This window comes from Poecilia reticulata, linkage group LG7 (genome assembly GCF_000633615.1).
Source record: "Poecilia reticulata strain Guanapo linkage group LG7, Guppy_female_1.0+MT, whole genome shotgun sequence".
Classification (NCBI taxonomy): Eukaryota; Metazoa; Chordata; class Actinopteri; order Cyprinodontiformes; family Poeciliidae; genus Poecilia; species Poecilia reticulata.
In genome coordinates, this window is record NC_024337.1 from 5,511,131 (window position 1) to 5,526,810 (window position 15,680).

General features: G+C 40.8%; 2 protein-coding genes across 6 annotated transcripts in view; one reads left to right on the plus strand and one right to left on the minus strand.

Annotated features, from left to right (window-relative positions):
- Positions 1-3,859, plus strand: part of brpf3b (bromodomain and PHD finger containing, 3b) — a 16,024-nt gene extending 12,165 nt beyond the window's left edge. For 2 of the 3 annotated variants that reach the window (XM_008413009.2, XM_008413011.2), the window contains exons 9-13: positions 895-976; positions 1,061-1,149; positions 1,225-1,319; positions 1,406-1,560; positions 2,730-3,859. In XM_008413009.2, coding sequence (XP_008411231.1) covers positions 895-976; positions 1,061-1,149; positions 1,225-1,319; positions 1,406-1,560; positions 2,730-2,913 — 605 coding nt within the window. In that variant the 3' untranslated portion in view covers positions 2,914-3,859. Of the gene's footprint in view, positions 1-894; positions 988-1,060; positions 1,151-1,224; positions 1,320-1,405; positions 1,561-2,729 lie in introns of those variants that run through there. The other variant, XM_008413012.2, reaches the window with a different exon arrangement.
- Positions 3,860-5,502: 1,643 nt separating this feature from the next.
- The window catches only part of nr1h5 (nuclear receptor subfamily 1, group H, member 5), a 17,701-nt gene continuing 7,523 nt past the window's right edge, over positions 5,503-15,680 (minus strand). Inside the window, exons 2-10 of one of the 3 annotated variants that reach the window (XM_008413015.1) lie at positions 9,784-10,182; positions 9,563-9,703; positions 8,695-8,819; positions 8,499-8,597; positions 8,333-8,429; positions 7,187-7,303; positions 6,974-7,063; positions 6,788-6,901; positions 5,503-5,951 (exon numbers count right to left, since the gene is read on the minus strand). In XM_008413015.1, coding sequence (XP_008411237.1) covers positions 5,746-5,951; positions 6,788-6,901; positions 6,974-7,063; positions 7,187-7,303; positions 8,333-8,429; positions 8,499-8,597; positions 8,695-8,819; positions 9,563-9,703; positions 9,784-10,182 — 1,388 coding nt within the window. In that variant the 3' untranslated portion in view covers positions 5,503-5,745. Of the gene's footprint in view, positions 5,952-6,787; positions 6,902-6,973; positions 7,064-7,186; positions 7,304-8,332; positions 8,598-8,694; positions 8,820-9,562; positions 9,704-9,783; positions 10,183-15,680 lie in introns of all 3 variants that reach the window. The other 2 variants (XM_008413014.1, XM_008413013.1) reach the window with 2 other exon arrangements.

Consider the following 15,680-nt stretch of genomic DNA (forward strand, 5'->3'; position numbering starts at 1 on the left):
GAAATGAGATGCAGGTGATCGGTATCGGCAACAAGAGCCAATGATCACCGATCATGTACTTTTTCGCGAAAATCGGCTCGATTATGATCGGTGGCCGATCGATCGGCACACCTCTAGTATTTAGAATTAAATTACAATATATGTGAGGTTTGAGCCGACTGGTGACAATTTATCTTCATAAATGGTCAAACAAATTGATTTAAATTGTTTTAGCTCAAATACTCATACTGATACTAGAGGTGGACACGTATCGTTTATTGATTTTTTTTTTTTTATTAATCGTAAAAGATTTCTTGTAAGAATTTTGATTCATCATTGCTACAAATGTCAGTTAATGCAAACAACCAGACGAATTTGTTAATTTTACTATTTTCTCCCACTATTCTCACGAGAAACGGGTAAATTTGAAAATGCGAGCAAATGAAATGGAGTCTTTATTTGCAGTTTAGCAATATTATATTATATCAAGAAGGAATGTTTTGCAAGACCAGCATTTGTTGGTGGCGCTGTGAATGCTACCATGCAGCTACCTAAAAAAAAGAAATAGTTTTTTATCCTCATTTTTGTCACAATAGTAGTAATAATAGTACTACATAAAATTCTAAGACCACATCGCCCAACTCTTCCTAATACTCTCTGTTTTAAGATCAGAATGTGTGTGGTTCTTTTTAAATCCATTAATAATCTGAATAATCGAAATAATTGTTAGCAGCAGCCCTATTATAATACATTTGATTCTAATTATTATCTCAATTTTAAATTGGTGTCATTTATTTTGAATCTGTTCTAATGAATCAAAGGATGTGAATTTGATTAAATTGTTTTAGCTCAGATCTGAAGCTCTTATAGAAATAAGACAAGGCTGAGGATAACCGATGCTTTGTTCGTTTTCAGGACTGAGCAACAGGTTCGAAAGGCACAAAGACAGCAACTCCGACTCAGAGTCACGATCCTGTCCCGTCCTCCACAAAGAAATGTAAGATGAAGGTGATTATCTCCTTTGTCTGGTTTTGGGGATGTATGATCAGTCGATAACGGTCCAGCATTTTTGATCCCACAGCAACTCGCCACCCAAGCGAAGCCTCGGAAAGCCTTCTCTCTCCAACATCCCTCTTCTTGACATAGTCAACGGAGATTCGGATTACACCGGTACTTCACATTAAGCCACAATAACGCATGTTCTTTTCTTGATCTGCGTTAAACACAGAATGTGTTGCTTTGCAGGCAATGGGAGTCAGTCGGAGGAGGACGAGACGGAGCTGGAGCCGTTAGAGCTGGTGTGGGCGAAGTGCAGAGGTTATCCCTCCTATCCCGCTCTGGTGAGCTACTCATCATATTGATCATCCCGTTTGAGCTGTCAAAAGACTTTTTGGCTCAACGCTCCCCGTTGCTCTGTTTGGTTCAGATCATCGACCCAGAGATGCCAGAGGAAGGCCTGCTGCTGAATGGGATTCCTATCCCCGTTCCACCCAAGGACGTCCTCCGGCTGGGAGAGCAGAGACAAGAGGAGACAAACGACAGACTCTACCTGGTGCTTTTCTTCGATAACAAGCGGACGTGGTGAGTTTCACAGATGTTAAACGGAGGTTATGAAGTTGCGAACCAGCTGTTTCGGCTAAAAGGTAGAGACGTTTGAGTGTCTGGCTGAAAAGGGAAAACTTGTCTTAATTGTACTGTTGCGACCACAAGCTTAACGCAACACAAAGGAAAAATTATGAGGCGGAAGGAAAGTGAGTTGAAACATTTTTAGATCTGAAAAGTGTTTCTATGCAAACAGCATCACGAACATAGAACATGAGTCAGAAATAAAGCTGTGGGGAAGTTTAATGCAGGGTTTCCAGGCTTCTAGCACTTCATGGAGTATGTGTGTCAGTCAGTCGTCCCGACATGAGGGTACGGCACAACCGCAAAGCTACAGCCATCAGAAAAGACCTGAGGTCTGCTTGCCAAACCCATCACTGATAGGCTTTCACTTTAGACAAGGAAGCTTTTTGGAAGATGGATGTAGAATAAATCCCAGATAGATAAAAACCTGCTGGACACTTCAGAACACTAAGAAAGGAAGCTCACAACGCCCCCATACACGTCCAGCTAAAGTGGATTAGGTCAAACTAGAATGGGCTAGTCCAAACCTAAACCCTGTTTGGAGTCTGTGACTTGAACAATTGATGTAAACAGATGCTCTCCATTCAGTCTCTAGGACAGATTTCTCAACCATTTTTGGGCCAGGGCCCCCCATGTCCCCCCCCAAAGAAGACGTAGGCTGCTTGCTCTGCATATTATTTTATCATTAATATTACTGTCATTATTGTTGCTATTATGATTGTTGATGTTTCTGTATTTATCATCGTAAATCACTCACAGACAAACACGTCACTGAATTATTAGTTTGTCAGAGAACAAGGAAGCCACACTATATTGACAAAAGTATTCGCTCCCCTGCCTTGACTCACATATGAGTGTTTTTTTATGCTGATTTATTATGTAAAATCCTACTGGAACAAATTTAAGCACGAGAATCAAAATGACATGCATGTATTTGACCTTGAATCAGTCTACATTGATTGGGTAGAATTGTACTAAAAGACTATTTCTCTATATAAATGGATATTTTTCTAAAGTTCCTTGAGATTCAATTTGTTGTGAACTGATGTGTAGATGAGTTGAAATGTGTAAGAACGTCTTTCACGTTCTTACACACGGTCCGAACTCTGTCTCCGGTGTTTCAGGCAGTGGCTCCCCCGCGACAAATTGACACACTTGGGCGTCGACGACACGGCGGACAAGCTGCGCATCATGGAGGGTCGCAAGTCCAGCATCCGCAAGTCCGTCCAGGTGGCGTACGACCGCGCCATGATCCACCAGAGCCGAGTCAGCCACAGCCACTGCTTTGTCACCTCCAGCTACCTGTAGACGCCGCGGAGCAGCTGCCGGGTCCCAGACTGAACCGCTGGTGTCTGACAGAACCTGCTTTGTGTCATTAGGGAGATGATGTGTAAATGAAGTTACATTAAGCCTCACGTTGCTGCAGCGTTAATTCCCCCCATTCAGGGACATTCAGAGGTGTGTGTGCTCAACTCCAGCTGGATATCAGGAATCAAATGTAAAAGAGCCTGAGGTTCTGCTAATCCTGCTGCTGAGGGATCAAGCCATGAGGAAAGAGATTTAAAAAGAGCTGCCGGAGACCGATAAACACATCACTGCCTTCTTTTATACAATAGATTTTCTATGTTTTAAACTTTTTACAAAAAGACTCATGTATATTTTACTGGTAGTAGTTTTTGTACATACGACTTTGCGTTATCAAGCTCATTCTAATTTAATGTTTTTAAAAGCGTACTTCAATCAGCCTTCTGAAGAGCGAGGCGAGACTCGCCATGAAATGATTCCTGCAGTGTATGGATATTTGTCTTTACTGTAAATTAACTATAGTTTGAGTGTTTTGCATTGTTGTGTAATCTTGGCATTCGACAAAATGAGCCGATGCTCTTTATATTTGAAATCTCTTTTGATACAGAGAAATAATTTATTTATGGAAGACAAAAACTATAGAAATAAAGTTATATTGATTAAATTGAGAGATCTTATTTAAGAAAAAAAATGGAGTGAGGTTTTTTAATTGAAAAGCAGACAGCATTTTAACAGATTTTTGCTGATTTGTTTTCTTTTTTTATACCAAGCACAAGCTTTTGACGTTGACCCACTCAATGATTCTATTTATTTCTTAGAGCCCAATTTCATCCAATTAAAAGTTCACCCTGATAAGCTTATCGCTACTGTTTATATCTTACCAGCTCACCAAAATTCTTTAACCAGTTTCCACATTTTGGAAAATATTCTATTAAAAAATGTTTATGTATCTGGAGTCCTGTGGATTTTTTTCTTTTGTCATCTGTCATATGCACTGTTTTATGTCTCAGTGACGTAGGCTAACAATTGTGGTATAACTATAAAAAAAAAACCTATCAATTTTATGTTAGCAAATTCAAAATAAACCCAGATATTCCCATGAGGTCTGAGACTGCACACTGTTCCACTTGTTGCAACTTTCAGCTGCAATCAGACAATTTTGTAATGGGGGGAAAAACATTCATCTGTATGAAGTAGCTTTGGCTCAGGAATTTGGGTAGTTGAAAAAACCACAAACCCCATAATGAATGGAACTGGTAAGCCCTGAGTATACTGGTTTGTTCCCACAAGCCTGCAAAAGAATTCAGAATCGGCTGGTGGATTTTTGTAATTTCAGGCATTTAAAATGTTTTTGTCGCACCCTCTTCTACTAGTTCAGGGTATCCACACATCCTTTAAAAGTCTTGATCTACATTTACTTTTAAGGCCTTAAAATGCCTTGAATTTATTTATTTTTTAAAAGTAAATTGGTCTTCAGCATGCCAATAAGAGGTCTTAAGATGGCTGAACTATTTATGTTGTTTTGTGTCGGGCTTGACTTTGAGTCATCTTCAATGCCTTTTGTGACTCGAGGTAGTTATGGCTACCAGTAGCTGCTGATAGCTTTGCTCTTTCTAGCTAGCTTGTTTGCGTCTGTGTTTCACTTCACTGGTTCACTTCTGTCACCAACAGATAAATGGATTCTGTGCAAGTAAAACTTTTTATCTTGACACTATGGGAGAGAGCCATATGCAGTGTGAAAAGCACGAAGCAATTCATACTAGGCTTGATTGTAATAAAGGAGGATCTCCTAACCATCCCGTATCTACATCCTCCAACTGAGCAATATTGCACCGTAAAAAAAGATTTGCTCACTCAACTTGACTCAACCTAGTTTTCTTGTTGCCTCAGTTAAGTTGCATCGACTTTAACCGTCAAGTTCAAAATGCTTCATCAAATTCTAACTTTCTTTTACGTTGATTCAACTTGCTATTTTATGTCATTAAGTTGATTGAATTCACTATTTTACGTTTTTATTGAGCTGATTTAACGTTGATTCATCTCACAATTTTACATTGATTCAACTTCATTCTATGCAGTTTTGTAGCTTTAAATGAAAAGCTAAGTATAATCTAAAGAATAACTGACAATTTTACATTGATTAAACCTGCAAATTTACATTTTTATTAAGTTTATTAAAACTTACAATTTTATTTTTTTTGTTGATTTAGCTGATTCAACTCACAATTTTGTGTTGATTCAACTCAATTTATTACCACTTGGTTTTAATTTTTTTTCAGTCTTCAGTTTGAAGACTGAAACTGATGCCCATATTGAGGAGCAGTTCTCAATATTTGAGAACTGCTCCTCAAATATTGCTACGCAGACTGTCTACACTGAAGAAGATTCACAAAGATTCACTCACCTCTGCATGCTGAATGCTTGAAGTGGCTTCTAAAGTAAGAAAGCCAACACATTTAAAAAAAAATAAATCAGCTAATATTTTAAGTTTTCAGTACACCAATATATAGGAAATAGTATATCAGCAGAAACTGGTGATTTGCATCATTTTCTTTCTTAATTTTTATTTAATAAACTTTTATAAATGTAGAGGCAACACTTTATTTTAAAACTGTTCAACAAAACAAACTGTCCTGATGGAGTTTATTGCAACAGCTTTCAACACATATTAAAAAAAGATTGTTTACAACAATCTAAAACCAATGAAGCTATGTGACCAAAGGGCAAGTCGGATGAAAACCCCCCCAAAAAAGTCATTTGTTGGTCCATCTCTCGGATCTCAAAAAGACAGAGATGTTCTTTTTTATGTCTTCACACATGAAGACAGTGTCTGCATCAGTGTGCATGCTGCTGTCCTGTCAGGAGGAGGTAGTTGTGATGGAGGGTGCGCAGCTCCGTCAGTCTGCCCAGCAGGCGGCCGAAACGCTGCGGCCCTCTGCGACCTGTTGCTCCGGTCTGGGCCCCACACTCCCTGGACAGCAGGTCCAGGATCAGCTCCTGCATTTTCTCCACACCACTGACGGCCTGCAGGGACGCTCGATCTGCATACGATGCACAAAAAAACAACCAAAAAGAAATCATATGTTCAAAGCATTCATGACCTTTTTCACAGTTTGTCAAAAATACAAAACTCAGGCTGGTTAGTGACAGACTAATGCAAAGTGCCTCATAACTGTGAAAAGATTTTTTTTTTTTTTTTTTTTTCACAAGTTAAAATCTAAAAAATGTGGTTTCATTTACATGACTTCATGTTGATTTAAGCTGCCTATTTATGAGAACATCTGCATTTTTGGCTGCATGAACAAGGGCAACGAAACACAAAAAAAACACAAAAACAGCAACACATAAAAAAACAGATAAAAAAAAGAAGAAAAAAATCAACTAATGCTATTTTAAAAGCAACTGAGTGCCTGTCTGTTTTAAGCCTGGAAAACGTTGCGAGTCGCAGCCTGTTTGATGTATCGGGACAGTTTGCTTTGTAGTTAAGAAGAAGCTACAAATTCCCTACAGGAAGTTTTCTAATTAACCAACAGAGTCTACGTGTGATACACAGCTGCTCTAGAGTTGCTATAAAACAATCTTCTATCCATTATCAGAAAATAAAAAGAAGGGAACACTAATCAGAGAAGCAGCCAAAAGGTCTACGATAACTCTGGAGGAGCTGCAGAGGTCCACAGCTCAAGAGCAAGAATCTGTAGAAAAGTCATTAAGGCATTAAAATGAAACAGACTGGGAAACAACTCTAAACATGCAGCCGGAGCTGCAGTGATTTGCATAAACTAAATGAGACCATTTGACACAATGAGAGGTCCATTCAGAGTCTTTGTGTTAACCAGAACAATTGCAGCTAAAGTTTTCCTAACTGGACATTTCTGACCTGAGCAGAGCAGAGCCGTGGCGGTAAGCAGAGTGTACTCAGCTTCTGTCACACGCAGCACTGCCATGCTGTGCAGGAAGTTCAGCACCGAGCCGAGGAGATCCTCACTGCATCCTGTCCAAACAGAAAGTAGGTCCTATTATTGAACCTATCGTGTGGAGATTAAAGAGTTTGCCGTGAGCTGACCTGAGCTGACCGGCATCCTGAGGTCCAGGTTTTCCTTCAGGTCCAGGTTTCTGTGCCAGCCATAACCGGAAGCACTGAAAAGCTGTGAGACTGATCACAAGAGTTACAGGTAGGTATTCTGAATCTGTGTGTTTCATGTTTCTGAGCGCGTCTTCTTCTTTTCCAGTCTTGTGTGTGTGTGTGTGTGTGGGGGGGTTTTTTTTTTCTCTTTACCTGGAGTGGGGCTCGCTGGGTTGGTGGAGAACTGCTGGGCAGAGAGCAGGAACATGACCTCCAGCGAAGACACAGACAGAAGACTCATCTGGTCTGAGAAATCCAGGAGGTCAAATCCTGGGTCGGAGGTCAGAACTGGGTTTATTTTACATGCAAGCTCACAGTTTCACGGGCCACAAATGGCCGCACTCTGGACGCCCCTGTTGCAAGATTTTCGTCTCTGATTATGTTACGACAATAAAACATAAATTTATTTGAAAGCCCTGTGAAGTTCTTGACCAGGGCTCCAATGAAAGTAAATAAATAGCATTTCAACATGGAGAGGATGATCTCTTCAACTAATTTATGCATGACATAATTTATTAAGAAACGAAAGAAATTCAGTATTTGTTGTAAACTAAGTGTATAATAACGAGGGATCAAAGTGAATTAAGAAAACTTTTTTTTCTCTTGCCCTTCCTGTGATTTTGACCTTGCATTCATTTTTTTTGTCTTATTGTCCTTTTAACATCCTTCCCCATTATACTCCTCATATATTTTGTGCCTGTTCAATGTATGTGTATTAGTTGGTTTAATTTTCAGTGTGCTATTAAAAACAGAAGAAGAAGAAGAAGTTTTGTTCACGGCAAAAACACAAAATCTCACCAAGGATTTTTGATCTTGTCGTTTCCAATTCAAATATTTTAGTTTGCTTGAAACAAGACAAAACTAATTAAGCGTTAACTTTTGAGAAAGATACAGGAGCTTGTTTTAAGTCAGTAATTCCTTAGTATTGATGGAAAAAGTGCTAGATCCCCTGGCAGACTGTTTCACATTATTAATGAATTACTGACTTAACACAAGCTCCTATATCTTTCTGAAAAGTTACTTCTAAGTTAGTTTTGTCTTGTTTCAAGCGAACTAAAATATTTACACTGGAAATTAGATCAAAAATACTTGTCAAGATTTTGCGTTTTTGCCGTGTTTCACGACATTTAGTTTCAAATTCAAAATGCGCTAAAATAAGTAGATACGTTGATTTATCCTTCACAATGTCTCTGTGAAACTTCAAATCTTATCTTTCTTTTCCTTCCCTCCTTTTTATTTGAACACTGCAGATTCATAAATTTGCACCTCTAAACGAGTAAAAGCCTGAGTCCGACTCACCCGGCACCGTTCTGGCAAACTGCAGCAGTCTTTGCAGCTGTGGGGAGGGAACATCCAGCAGGCCGTCTCCTTCCAGAGCGCACTGCCACTCAAACACCTGCTGACATGACAAGGGCATGATCACGACGCCTGCTCGGGTGGACGTGACGTCTGCACATGTCCCCACCATGTAGCTGCTGCTGTCCTGATCTCTGAACTGTTGATGGGCCTCCACCATCCTGTCCACAATGTGCTTCTGTTCCCGGGTCAACGTGGCCGGCTGAGTCTGCATGGGGAGGACACAAATGACGGGGTTTAGAAACCCGGGCCTGTCCCCGGCGGCACAGAGCCTAGGGACCGGCCTCAGGATAAGGCCGCAGTACCTGCGCAGGTAACCGGCAGGTGGAGCTGACTCTCCGGCCGTCTGCGCTCTCCTCCTCCTCTTGGCTCCTGKTTCTACCTCCTTTCCTCAGTCGCTTGGATTGGCACTGAACTTCCGTCAGAAGGCCTTGAAGGAAAAACGACGACAATATAAACACGTAGTCCAAACACGGAGACGTTTAGATCATTTGTGTTACTGTGCGCTGAGGCTGTCAAGAAAGCTATCAATGCACTGAACCTTCAGAGCCACGTAAAGACAGTTACAAAGTCGGCCTTTTATTACCTGAAGAACATTTCCAGGTTTAAGGGATTAATGTCCAAGCAAGATACAGAGAAACTGTATCTTGCTGTAACATGTGTTTATCTATAGTTGCATTGATTACTGCAACAGTGTCTTGCCTAAAAATTAATCAGAACGCTTCAGGGTGATCCAGAACACTTCTGACTAAAACCAGGAAGATAGGAAGTCCTTCCACTGGCTTCCTGCAGCTCAGAGAATAGACTTTAAAATGCTATTATTAGTTTATCAATTACTGAATGGTTAGCACCAAAATAAAGATCTGCTGCTGTTGTATCAACCTTCCAGACCTCTCAGGTCATCTGGTTCTGGTTCTGCTATGTATCCTCAGAACCAGAACCAAACATGGAGAAGCAGCTTTCAGCCTCTATTCACCACAAATCTAGAACAAACTTCCAGAAAACTGTAAAGTAGCTGAAACATTGAGTGCCTTTAAATCACGGCTAAAAATGGTCTTGCCCTTTGAACTGTCGGGTTGCTGAAATGTGCTTTACAAATAAACCTGACTACAGGATCAGTATCAGTAGTTTATGTCGCTCCATCATGTCGAGCTGTTGAATTAGTTTCCTCACACTCTGCCAGCATTCCCACAGCGCGGCACTTCCTCAGCCGGCAGTCTTGGCACTTCCTCCTCATGTACATGTCCATCTCACAGCCGCCGCCACTCTTACAGTGATACACGGCCTTTTTGGTCACACTGCGCCTGAAGAAACCTGCAGATAAAGTAAAAACCCAGACCAGCTTTAGCTTTGAAAGCATGGACAGATTTAAAGCCAGCGCTCAGAGTGAGTACCTTTGCACCCTTCGCAGGTGAGAGCGTTGTAGTGGTACCCCGACGCTTTATCCCCACACACCACGCATAACTCATCCTGACCTTTACCCTTTCCTCCCGACCCCATCCGAGACCTGCGCACAAGAGGCAGCCCTGTGTGTGCCAGCCCCTGATTCAGCCCCAAAGACATGGGCTCCGGGCCCTGATCGCAGGGGCCCTCCAGGCTGTGAGAGCTGTACTGGTACGGAGGATGGCAGAGCTGAGAGGATGACGCCAGAGATGAAGGTGAGGAGGTGGAAGAAGGAGGGGAGCTGTAGAAAGGGAAAGGCAGGTTGGCAGGAAAATACTGCTGTTGGCTGTAAGGGAGCAGCTGGAGGTCCGGGTCCTGCAGAGGACAGSCCACAGGGTCGGCCAGGATGTCTGGAGGGAGAGAGGATGGTTAGGAAATTCTGGAGACAAGAATTTCAATTTACTCAATAGAGAAAATGATAATAATATTTTTTTAAAAACCACARGTTTGATTAAAACATAAAGACGCTCTGATGCTCTCTCACATCACAGTTCATAAAGAAAAGCAAGATATTTAATCACAATAAGAGTGTAACCAGTTATCAAGGTGTCAGATCCCAGAAAATGTGTTTAACATGTCAGAGTCTGGCTACAGAAGCTGTAAGAACAAGTAGATAAAAATAAATTAAATATTTGACAAAAATCACATGGAAAAAATAATTACTACACGGCATTGAAGAAAACACAACATCAAAAATATACAAAACAGAAAAAACACAACAATTAAAACTAAAAACACAAAAGAAGAAAAAAATTGGCATTGGTGTTTTTGTTTAGAAATGATTTGTTAATCAAACTATGTATGCATTAATATGGGATTAGAAATGAACACATTGAATACATGCAGAAATATGCTTAAATGTGTCATTAACTTGATGTTGGAAAATGAGATTAAAGGGGCAGTGTTATGTGTTTTCTAGGCACATAATGTCGTTTTTATAGCACAGTCGAGTAACTGTGTTATAAAAATGCTGCTTACATCAAATATGACTTAAAAGAAATTTGACTCTGTGATTGAACACCTTAAAATTGGGCTTCTGTCTCTTTAAAACAAACAAAAAAAACCTCCTACTCTTTCTGAAACTCCGCCWTCAGGAAGTCATCACAACATGGCTCCTCCATTAACCCTTTAGTAAAGTTTTTACCAGCACTGCACTGAGAAGTATSTGGTATAATTAGGTCAGTTGATGTGCAGATCCAGTCTCGGTGTCTGCTAATTTCTGCTGGCTAGTCTGRAGGAGCTGAACGGGGGAGTCGTGGGAGAGGCTGCTCTTTGAGGCGGAAGCTCAGAGGAGGAGCTTCATCCTCTAGGGCGGGGCTTGGTCCACCCAGTCGCTTCGCACAGCTAAATGGTTGCCGTGGAGATTAAAGGATTTCTCAAACATSCATGAAAGAATCAAAGCAACACTCCAGGTGTGTTTTCGATGAGGGAATACCGTTATAACACGATGTTATAACAGAATAGTGTTGATTTCAGATAAGTCTGTCTTCATGCTTCCTTTGTCCTACAATGATATCATCTAAACTCTCCAGAGGGGTGAACAGCATAACAATCGAGTGAACCAGATGCCACAAGCATGACCRAAATCGGACTGAAYGTTTCAAGATGACACGGGTCGAAAGCCAAGAACGTCATAGCGCTGCGGCTCTACGCGACCCCGAGTGACTTCACCGTATTGATYGCTCTAGTGGGACTCAATAAAAAGCCCAGAGTGAGACCTCGTGAACTCGTTCAGACTGCCTAAACAGGATGCAGCTGAGATCTCTGCGTGCCATGTAGGATTGTTCAGGGGCTTCGAGATGTTCTCTGATGAGAGAACATGTGGGGCCACTGGCAGCGCWTGAAAGTACATCTGGACAAATGAGGTCGCTGTGGGAGCAGTTAGTCGTTACACGCTGATTAAACAGAGAGCCCACCCAGCGGCCACACTGTCAGGAGGCTCTGCTGAGGATGGAGACTCAGACGTAAACAAGCGACAGGATCCATGAGACGATCGGAGGCTATTTAAGCTGCCAGAATGTGCAGAAATGTGTCAGGTGTAACAAGTAGGACAGCCTGTGATAGCCTGGATGCTTTTCTAATATGAACATTAAATATTTACTGAAGGAAGTCTTGTGAAGACACCTGGGGTCTTGTWAAGACTTCTTTACAAGATAGTAAAATAAGTCTACACAAGCAGAAAGGCCACAAAGAACACAGTTACTTTCTGAAGAATGTTTCAGGACAGATTAGTGTAAAACTAAATTGTTTTACTAAGTTGTTTGCCTGGGCTGCACAGTGGCRCAGTTGGTAGASCTGTTGCCTTGCAGCAAGGAGGTTCTGGGTTTGATACCCAGCYTGGGGTCTTCCTATATGGAGTTTGCATGTTYTCCCTGTGCATGGTGGGTTCTCTCTGGGTACTCCGGTTTCCTCAACAGTCCAAAAACATGACCGTCAGGTTAATTGGTTTCTCTAAATTGTCCCTAGGTGTGAGTGCATGGTTGTTTGTCCTGTCTGTCTCTGTGTTGTGACAGACTGGCAACCTGTCCAGGGTGACCCCGCCTCTCATCCGAAACGTTAGCTGGAGAGGCACCAGCAGCCCTTCTGACCCCACCAGTGACAAGGGTGTATAGAGGATGGATGGAAGTTGTTTGCCTTTCAAGGCTAAGCTAACTATGGTTTAGCCTTTCAGGAACAGCAGACCAGCTAAGTCATGTTTTGGCATCATTCCCATCATTCCACCTTAACAGAGGGTGTTTGAGGAAAATGTGAGACCATCTTTATGAAAAAAAAAAATACAGTTGAAGCACTAATTTATTCATAGGCCCTTCCAAGATGCTAGCTTTAGTTACATGAATTTTTAAGTTTTGGTCAAAATTTCTTCAAGCTTTCTGCAAGTCTTTTGTATTTTGTAGCATTCCTTTAATTTCTTTAGCTTCAAAGTTAGTTAGTTAGTTAGTTAGTTAGTTAGTTAGTTAGTTAGTTAGTTAGTTAGTTAGTTAGTTAGTTGTTTGGTTGGTTAGAAAAATTAGCTCCCAAGTTAATCTTGAAATCTCTGTTGATGTGTTGGACCTTCTGTGTGGCGCTTTGTTGTGATAATGAGGTTAATTTGACTGAACAATTAGCTTAGATTAAAAGGAATGCCAGGGCAAGTATTTATCATCCTACCATTAAAAACGAAAACATGTTGAATATTAAACTATTCCGTACCACAGCATGTTAGGACCATCTTAGATGGGAAAAAAGGAGCAGTAAAAAACAACAACCCTATTACGCTTCATACTTCCAGGCTCTGAATTGTTTGATTTGATCAGATGAGATTGAGCTTTTGGCAACAAACACCAGTCTAGTGTGAAACAGAGACTTTCTTCCTTCCTAATTAAAAACACTGAGATCAACAGCTGGAGTTTTCCAAACGGCTCAATGAGACGATGCTGCTTCAATAAAAGGAGACTTCGTTTAGGCATCTTTACCAGGGGTATGTATAAATGCAGCTGAATCATAGACAGTGTTAATGTCTATGAGCCGTTAACACTGATTTATTTGACATATTGAAATGTTAATGATTCAAATACCCATCTTTGCAAAAGTCTGCTGTGTCTCAGATTTTAAGAGACCGGTCAGATCAGCTCTCCTTCACCCTCGTTATGCTCTGTCGTTATCATCCTCTCCTTCCCTTTGCGTCCAGATGTTTCCTGTCTTCATCAGACGACGCTGGCGGCGGGTTGGGGGCGAGGAGGAGGTGTGGGGGGTCCTTGCTTGCTCAGTGTGACAGAGGCTGTGCTTCGTACTGTTTGTAAACCATCTGAACGCTGTCTAAACACTCCTCAGCCTCCCCTTCCATCCCACGCACGCCGAGGAGCTAAACAACCCCCCACGGCTCACCCCTCTCCGGCTCTTAATGATACTCATCAGTATTAATAGATCCCATGATGCAGTCCGGCTGAACCACCTCAACGCTGCAATTTTTATTTTTTTTTCACTGTCTCATGTCTCTGGGTTCTCGAAGGCGATAAATAAAAGCTCAGCTCTCATTCATCAGCTGTCACAGAGAGAGGATAGGAGGCTGTSCTGCATAAAGCAGGCAGTCACTTGTGATTTGTTCTGAAATAATACATTACTGACCCTTCCTGTTAACCTTTGACATTTTGGTAAGGCCTATTTATAAGCTTATGTTAAARCTGGAGCTTACTTTGAAGAGACGTGGCACTATGGAAGAGAACAAGGCATGAAAATTGAACCCCCCCATTTAATTTTCTATGTTAACGGTTACTTATTTAGAAACTASCGTTAGAATCTGTTATATCTAACAATGTATGGATTTTGCCATCAGAGGGCGCTCAGCGCCATATGCAAAAGCGGTTGCATGTGGTGCTGAGCAATGGCGGATTAGTCCGCCATTGCTGAGAAAACAGCTTACAGCAGATATTAGGAGCAGCTACTATAACCGTTTCTGTTCACAGTTTATACTAAATAAATATGCTACATCAGAAGTGAACAGGTGTTCTGCCAGCCCATCATTTTCTGCTGTGCATCAGAGAAARTATTACACAAAATCTACTTTTCTGAGCTTTACATCTCGCTATACYGTTATTCCCTCAACAAAAACTAAATAGAGTGTTGCTTTGATTCTTTCATGCATGTTTGAGAAATCCTTTTAATCTCCCATGGCAACCATCCAACTGTGCAAAACACCTGTGTGGACCTAGCCTTAGAGGGGTGGGTCCTCATCTGAGCTGCAGCTTCCAGGCTTCGGCCTCAGCGACTCCTCCGYTCACCTCCTCAAGACCAGCCAGCAGCAATTAGCAAACACCTGGAGGGACTGAGCTTCTGCTGAGCTCATTGTGGGACTTCTCAGTGCAACGCCAGTAAAACATTGTTAAAGAGTTAATACAGGAGGGTTTATTKTGATGTGACTTCCTGATGGTGGCGTTTCAGAAAGGGATGAGTTTCTAAAGAACAGAGRCCCAGTTTTAAGCCATCAAATTTCTTCTAAGTCATATTTGATATATAGCAACTGAAGGTAACGTAGTTAACTGATTGTGCTACAAAAGGTCACCCTATGCCTGGAAAATAGATAATAATGTCCTTTTACAGTGTTCAACCTCACTTCTCATAAGACTTTATAACTTGATTTTAGATCAAGTTKTGTCTTCACGAAGGTTGGCCCATAAACTCTGTTAGGTGGTTTAAGATGTTAAAAMGGGATTGAAAGTCACTGAGATATTAATGCTGCTACTCTCTACTTTATTTCAGTTCATCAGTATATTTTATTTTAAAAWTCACTCATTTTCAAAAGTCAGCAAAAGAAATTCTGTATTCAGTTAAGCACAATTTTGTCAACATGTTTCTTCACTGTAAAACGTTTGAAGGTGGTTTAACTTGAAAATGAAAGTCCACCTGCTGCCTTGAAAATGTAATTTAAGTCAATAAAAAATKTACTGGTTAGAATTCAGAAATTAAAGTTCATGAATTTAACAACAAGAGACAAGCTGTCTAAAACATTGTTTTTTAAGTCCATTAATCTTGAAATGTGAGTTTTAACTTAATGCTGTGATTATTTATTTCATTAAAAAAAACTGCCCTCACCTAGTTAAAGAGCTCACATTTCTCTATTACTTTTACTTACAACATCAAGTTAAAATAATTAMTTATTTTACTTTAGAATATTCGTTTCATATTGTTTTATCATTTATTGAGCATATTCTGTTTCCTATCAGGAACAGATTTCATGGTTGACTGAAAATAACAATAAATCTAAGTGATCTTTAATGCTTAAAAATGAAAACCAAAACCAGAAAGATATGAAGGATAACAGAAAACGATTCTCTATGCACCACAAATCTGGAACAAATCTCCAGAAAATGGC